This window comes from Elaeis guineensis, chromosome 3, assembly GCF_000442705.2.
Source record: "Elaeis guineensis isolate ETL-2024a chromosome 3, EG11, whole genome shotgun sequence".
NCBI classification, from domain to species: Eukaryota; Viridiplantae; Streptophyta; class Magnoliopsida; order Arecales; family Arecaceae; genus Elaeis; species Elaeis guineensis.
This window is the reverse complement of record NC_025995.2, coordinates 127351092-127359054: the sequence shown is the minus strand read 5'-3', so window position 1 is coordinate 127359054 and position 7963 is coordinate 127351092. Positions and strand designations below refer to the sequence as shown.

The 7963-nt window shown below is 43.5% G+C and overlaps 1 protein-coding gene across 1 annotated transcript; it reads left to right on the top strand.

Moving 5' to 3' along the window:
- The first annotated feature begins 363 nt into the window (after positions 1 to 363).
- LOC105035688 (UDP-glycosyltransferase 73C6-like) lies at positions 364 to 2074 on the top strand. The gene has a single exon (XM_019847404.3). The coding sequence runs from the start codon at positions 466 to 468 to the stop codon at positions 1948 to 1950; it is 1485 nt and encodes a 494-aa protein (XP_019702963.2). The 5' UTR covers positions 364 to 465; the 3' UTR covers positions 1951 to 2074.
- The last annotated feature ends 5889 nt before the right edge of the window (positions 2075 to 7963 follow it).

The following is a 7963-nucleotide window of genomic DNA, read 5'->3' as shown; positions in this document are numbered from 1 at the left end:
AATTTTTCAATTCGAAAGACTGAGGTGGTATTTCTTTCATTGGCTCTGTCTACCATATGGTAGAGTAAATCTATTCAAAAATTTTATTGGCTTCATGCAGCCTACCATGCATGATATTATGTTGGTATATGATGACACGACATGTGTCATATATGATGACACGACAAATGTCATCCATTTGTTTGACATAGGAAGCTTCAATGAGGTGACGTCTTTGTCTATTTTGAGTCAAGTATTGATGATGTCGGGACGTATGTCATCCATATCTGGCATTGCCAGTTTATTACCGCTCCGGGTGATGAGATGACCGGATTTACAATAACAACAACAGGAACTCGGATTGCTCTGCATTGAGATCCTTTTTCCCCTCCCTACGGCACCTCCTGTTCCTCCTGTGCGTGTTAACCTGCAACCAACCTATTCCCCTGTTTCTGTTTCCATCCATTCTATCGCCAAAATCTCAACATGACCAACCAAATTCTCATCAACGGTCGAGATGACCCAAAGCTTCACTTCGTGCTGGTTCCATTAATGGCCCAAGGGCACACAATCCCCATGATCGACATGGCTCGTCTGCTTGCCAGTCGAGGTGTCCATGTCAGCGTCATCACCACCCCCGTCAATGCTGCTCGAATCAAGACCGTTATCGAGCGTGTGAAGGCATCGCTACTTTCGATCGAGTTTGTGCCTCTCCCGTTCCCATGCAGTGCAGTAGGCCTGCCCAAGGGGTGCGAGAACATCGACACCTTGCCTTCCAAGGATCATCTCCAGAGCTTCTTGGATGCATGTGCTCTGCTCCGAGAGCCACTAATACTGCACCTCAAAGAGCAAAGGCTGAACCCGAGCTGCATCATCTCAGACGTCTGGCACACTTGGACCGGAGACGTCGCACAAGAGTTCCGCATCCCAAGGTTCGCATTCAATGGCTTCGGTGGCTTCTCTCTTCTCTGCAGGCACATCATCCTCACCAATGAGTTGCACAAAAAAACATCTGATGAGATGGAGGTCATCGTCATGCCTGGATTTCCCCATCATCTTGAGTTACTGAAGGCCCAAATGCCCGGGAGCTTCGGCGGACAAGGCATGGAGAAATTTGCGGAGGAGCTGAAGGCCGACCAGCAAAGGTTCGATGGCATGCTGGTGAACTCCTTCGATGACTTGGAGGCTCTGTACATTGAGAGCTTCCAAAAGGCCATAGGGAAGAAGGTTTGGACGATTGGACCGATGTCGCTCTACAATAAAGATGTCGCGGATATGGCTGCGAGGGGGAACCTGGCCTCGATCGATGAGAACCATTGTTTGCGTTGGCTGGATTCGATGAAGCCAAACTCCGTCATCTATGTGAGTTTTGGAAGCATTGCTAGCCCTATTTTTCCACAGCTTGTTGAGATTGGATTGGGGTTGGAGGCCTCCAACCATCCTTTTATCTGGGTGATAAGAGCTGGAGATAAGTCTCCGGAGGTGGAGAAATGGCTATCGGAGGGGTTCGAGGAGAGGGTGAGGTCGAGGGGTCTTATTATTAGAGGATGGGCACCGCAGGTGATGATCCTTTCACACCCGGCAATTGGAGGGTTCATGACGCACTGCGGATGGAACTCGACGCTGGAGGGGGTGACCGCAGGCGTGCCGATGGTAACATGGCCCCACTTTGCAGAGCAGTTTGTGAACGAGAAGCTGTTGGTGGAAGTGCTGAAAATTGGAGTTGCAGTTGGGGTTAAGAAAATGACCAGATGGGGGGTTGAGAGCAGTGAAGTATTGGTAAAGAAGGACGATGTACAGAAGGCAGTGAGTACATTGATGGATGAAGGGAAGGATGGGGTGGAGAGAAGGAAGAGGGCTAGGGAGATGGGGGAGAAGGCTCGGAAGGCGATGGAAGAAGGAGGGTCATCTTGCGAGAACATGACTCTCCTGATCAAACAAGTCCAGACTGACATGCTCAAACTAGCATAGAAAGAGGGTATTCTGGAGAGGAAAAGTTTTATATTTGTTATCTTTTCTTGCACGTTTTGTCTTTTGTTTTTTCCATTTCGATTTTTTCCATCCAAACTGAATACCATCATGTTACAGTAAATAATGGTAACCAGATATTCCTCAGGTATTAACATTGTTTCTAATAATGTAATGAGAGCAACATAGTGCATGCATCCATAGATGGATGCTCGTATATATGCATGTATTTATATGTGTGTTATATTTCACGGACGTTGTCCATTTTGCTCCGGTGGCTCACAGAAAAGCCAGATGAGGGTACACAAAACAATTTCTTTTTATGTTGAAAAAGTCTCATTTGGGGTACAATTCTACAGTACAAGAAGACTTTGGCTATGGACTCGGGTGTCTCGAAACTCATGGTTCAGCAACGTACGCTTTCACCAGAACATGTCTTCCACGGTCATATCTTGGCTCCGATATTCTTCAGATGCAAGGCTAAGCATACTCCATTCATGGATAAAACTTCTATAGTATAATAAAAAAAAATTATAATCAGATATACTTCAAAAATATCTATCAAAAGATGGATGACCGTATAGATTTATATATATATATATTAAAATATTAAAAAAAAGATAAACTCTATGGATATTTGAATAATTTAGATAAACATTATATAATCATTTTTTTTTATGGATGTCCCAATATATGGACGTTGTAGATGATGACGGTTCGATCCTAATTTCTTCCATGGTTTGTCCAACTATAGAAGCTTTTTCTCCAATCATGCATGACCTCGGGCAAGATAAAGCCCCTGGGCCTGATAGATTTCCACCATTCTTCTTCAGACGATCCTGGCCCATTATTGGTGGGGAGGTTGCTGAGGCTGTGTAGGTGATGTTTGATTCTAGGGGCATCCTGGAGGATTGGAAGAAGGTGCTAATTACTCCCATTCCGAAGAGACCTGTTGCGTCCACTCCCAGTCGTTTCAGGCCGATCAGCCTGTGCACAATAGTTTACAAAGTGTGTCGAAAGGTCCTGGTCGAACATTTGAAGCCGGTAATTTCTTGTCTAATCAATCCGAAGTAGGATGCTTTTGTTGGAGGATGTTGCATCACCAATAACGTCTTGCTCGCTCAGGAGTTCATGTATGATTTAAAGCATGCACCCATTCGTCGGAGCTTGATGGCGATCAAGCTGGATATAGAGTGTGCCTATGATCGGATGAGTTGGTCGTTCATGCGCCAGCCACTCCTTGATCTCGGCATCTATGGTTGATCGATCTCTTGGATTATGGATTGTGTGGAGGCCTCGAGCTTCGCCATCTTGATCAACGATGCTCTGACGAACTTCTTCCAATCGACTAGCAGCCTACACCAAGGGTGCCCTTTCTCCCCCTACTTGTTTATTTTGTGTGCTGTGCACTCTCTCGTTCTCTCTGAGGGGCGGTCCAGTGGGTGGAGCTTGAGCCCTACTGGCCTATCTCTGAGAGGTTGCCTTGGTCACACTTTCTTTTTGCAGATGACTGCCTGCTCATTGGTCGGATCTTGCTACAAATGTGAGATGCTTTGCGACCATTGTGGAGGTCTATTGCAGGGCATCTGTCCAATTGGTGAACCTTCACAAATCTACAATCATCTTCAGTCCGAGGACTTAGACCCGGATGAAGCAGATGACTTGTGAGAGACTGAGGATCTCTGAGTAGGTGGGGCTCTTCACCTATCTGGAGGTTCCTATCACATGGTGAAGGCTCCAGAGGGCTGAGTGCAAGCTGATGGAGCCGAGGATTAGGGAGCGTCTCGATGGCTGGCAGGCTAATACCCCTTCCATGATGGGGAGGACTACCCTGGTTAGATCGGTGCTGAGCTTCATCCCAGTCTATCTCTTGGTGAACACAGTGGTGCCATATTTTACATTCAGGAGTCTGAAGCAGCAATTCTGAAACTTTTTGTGGGGCTCTTGGTAGGGGGCAGGGGTGTTCATTTACTATCTTGAGATATGGTGTGTTAGTCGCTGTGAGATGGGGGCCTCGAGATCCAGTCTCTACTGGTTAAAATGGAGGCTATCCTCTCTAGACATGCGGCCAGGTGTTGTGGATCTAGTATGATTCATTGTAGTAGGAAGTAAGAAGAAACGAGAAGCACAATCGAATATGTGGATCAGCCAAAGGCTCATCTCCTTGGGGCATGCAAGCTCCACAATGAGAAAAGAAAAAATTTACTAGAAGCGATCACACCCTCAACCTTCGTATACCAATCTCTCTCTCTTAACAAGAAGCACCCCCTCACAAAACGCTCTCTAGAAGATCCCCCTGAAGCACTGGCTGTCCGTTGCCTGATAGCTTATCTAAAGTCTCCTGTTTCTGCTCTCTGTCGGTGCCTCTCAAGGTCTGCTACTGCTGCTCAGGTCTATGCCAAACTCCTCTGTCAACTACTATACATTCTCTATTGCCCACAGGACCTCTTAAAGGCCTCAGATCGAGTGAAAATCAGAGACAGGACTTCGATTAAAGCTCAAACAATCTTCCAAACCATTTGATCAAATCTCAGACCACTTGGATCAAGCCGCTTGCATTCTGGCTGTCTGATCGTGCAAATCTACACCCATGCACCACTCGTAGACCGCCCTTGCTGTGAGCAAGTCAATTTGTGCACGCCATGCTAGCTGAAATTACCAAAATACCCTGTGAGCTGCGATTTCGCTTGTGAGCCACTAAGGGTCCACACCCTGAGTGTGGACCGCATGGACATGCCACATGGCCGGTGGATAGGCTACGTCTGCTGGGCCTCCTATGCGCTGCGGGCCGCTCCGCATGTGCTTGTGCTAGGCCACGCCTACCTGGGCCGGCACCCACCTGGGCCACGCCTGGCTGCTAGTGAGCTTGCAGGTCGGACCGTGGCCTGCTGAGGGCCAGGCCCTCCTACGAGCCTCTTCTGTGCTGTGTGTTGTCATTCTTCACGTGAGCTTCACCTGTTGGTCGAATTCAAGATATTTTTCTCAATAATCTCCATCTTGACTCGATATTTAGCCTCCACGTGTTGATCCCGCTCCCATGCTCTGGGGCAAATACTTGCTGATCATGGATAGACAAACATGGGAATCAAACTAGGCCATTCGATCCCATCTCCGTCATATACTCTACTTTGCTTGATCTGAGATCTGCTCGGGATAGCCTCCTGTGGTAACAGAAATTTTATTTTGTGATATCCCCTGTCATCCCCTCGAGCCTTCCATCTCATACCCAATCTACTTGCTCTTGGAGCTTCACCTTGCATTATGCTCCCACTGGCTTTTGAAGTTCCACCTCGTGCTGAGCTCTCTGCCAAGAAATAATGTCATCCATACTTTTTTTTTCTCATCACAATCCTACTACCATGCAAGACCTTTCAGATTCCTCCATCAGCTCTCCACCTGTAGTCGATCGAGTTCAGTCTACTCGATAAGATCAGATTTCTTCTGAAACTGAATATATAGCGGACCTCATCCAATTTTCTGACTGTTCAATCATGTATCTTCGTGCTGACGGTCTTGATGCCCTCGATCGTATAGCTCAACCCATTTGATAAGTGAACAATATCCTCACTTGCTCTCTAGAGAGTCAAATAGTTTCTCTTTGCAACACACATAAAGCGAATATGTAGAATCCATAATTCACTAATGAAAAGAAGTAGATACCTCATCTGATACCAAAAGAACATCGTCATTGTCTTCTGTATCGCTATCTACCATCGCCATGGTAGCTTTCTTTCGATCTTTGAGCTGCAGACAATCTCTAATACGATGTCCCAACTCAACACATCTGTAGCATTTGATTTTTTTTGAGTTCCTCATCTTGGACTTGGACCGCTCACGTTGCGATCCTCTTCTACTTCATCTTCTGCCACCACTACCTCCAAACACCATCATAGTCGAGTCGCCACCTGAACTCGAGGCTCGATTCTCCCGTCTGAGAATCTCATTTTGGAGTAGTGCAGAAGTAACCTCCTCCATTTTAATGGTATTCTTTCCTACTAGAAGAGCAGTCACCAAAGACTCAAAAGAAAGGAAAAAAGATGAAAGCAAGATCAATGCTCTGATCTTCTCCTCAACTTTCTCACCAATGCTGAAGAGGTCGGTGAAGATCTTTTGAAAGTTACTGAGATACTCCTGCATGCTCTGCCCCTCGATCATCCACATCTGGTATAACTATTTCAAGAGAAAGAGAGGGTTGGTTAGCGACTTCATCATGTACATCTCTTCGAGCTTCGACCACATTACCATCAAAAAAATCTCATCAAGTATATGGATCACCATATCATCCGTTAGGTACAAACGGATTGTACTCACCACCTGCATCTACTGCCGCCTTCAATTCTGCACCTCCATGATAGTCGGCTTCTTCTCGCACAAGAGAGCATCAATTAACCCTTGTTAGATGAGCACGTCCTTCATCCTCATTTGCTACAAGGAGAAATTATTTTTTTCATCAAATCTATTGATCTCCATCTTGATTGAGCCTGATTTTTTCATCTTTTTCAATCTTGATCACCACCACCATAACCTGTATCCTGGTATTACCTAGCTCTGATACTAATTATTGTGGATCTGATACCACTCATTACAGCAGGAAGAAAGTGTTGGTTTCGAATAGCACAATGAAATAGTAGACTTCAAAAATTTATGATCATGAAATTTATAATACTGAAACCCTAGACCCAAGATTTCTTGACTAATTACAATTAATGAACAACTAATAAAGCAATTAAGTAGTTTAGATAAATACTGTTAGGAATTGTATCCTAAAATCAATCATATGACGATTGAGTTCATCTTTGTATATGAATTATTGATAAATGAATAATAGTTATTTTGATATTTTTCATCGTAAAGTTATATCTTTTTTGAACTCTTATGCTGTGATGAAGTCCATAGAACTATGTTAGTGTACGATAAAAAAAAATTATCATATAGTTCTTAAACATATTCGCGATCAAATGATACGTCATTATAGGATGATGACGTTTATCGAGTGGAGTTCGTTGTGTGCCATATGAGTTGGTTGTCCTCTTAACCAAAAAGTATGGTAATACCGATATGGCATACAGGTGAGATGTAGGAGTACATCATCACTGAACAAGTAACTCACCTGCTGAGCATTCTGCTGTCAAGAACTGCTCGCGAAGCACATAGATATAAGTATCCTTCAGATCTGAGATCATCATAGTGACTTGTATCCTTCAAATCTGAGATTATCATAGTGACTTACAAGCAACTCACTGTATTTTGATACCAGACTATCTAGATTCTACTGGGTACAGTCAAGTACTTGCGAAGTCTGTGTGTGGATTAAGATGGGATTGATCCCTTCAGATTGTTGAAGTTGATGTATCACTATATTTCAATTTAGTAAAGTCTTGGCTAGGATAATTCATGAGATGGATTTGAAAGGTTGAAATATAATATGGATGAAGCAATCTCGATTGACAGTTAACCTGAAACTATCCTAGAATATTCAGGATCAAAAGGATGAATTATGCATAACCATGTGTGTAAATTTTGAAATATTTTTTTACGATAATTTGACCTATCTGAACATCGAGAATAATTGCCAGATGATATCTCGATTAGTACAGAAATTAATTTCTATACTACCAGCTTAGTATTTGAACCTATGCAGTAACACACACAAGTTGAACATCATAGAAAAGAATTGGCCTATGTTTATGTGTTCAATTTGAAAGTACTTGACTTGATTGAATATATAAGCTAACCTAATTGAGAATTAAGTTATGGGTCAAATGGGATTGAAGAGTTGACTATATCTAGCTAGCACTACACATGAGGTTCATGTTCGATCTCGAGGATAAACAGTTTCTAATCTATGATTCATAGAGCATATGAAAAATTAAATTTAAGTATCGATTAATTTTAGATTAGATCTAAATTAATTAGACTTAATTGGATCTAAAATCTAAGTTAGACTTGGTACAAAAGTTTTAAATAATTTAGGATTGACAGTCTTTCAAAATTATTTCGAACCAGCTTCGAATTG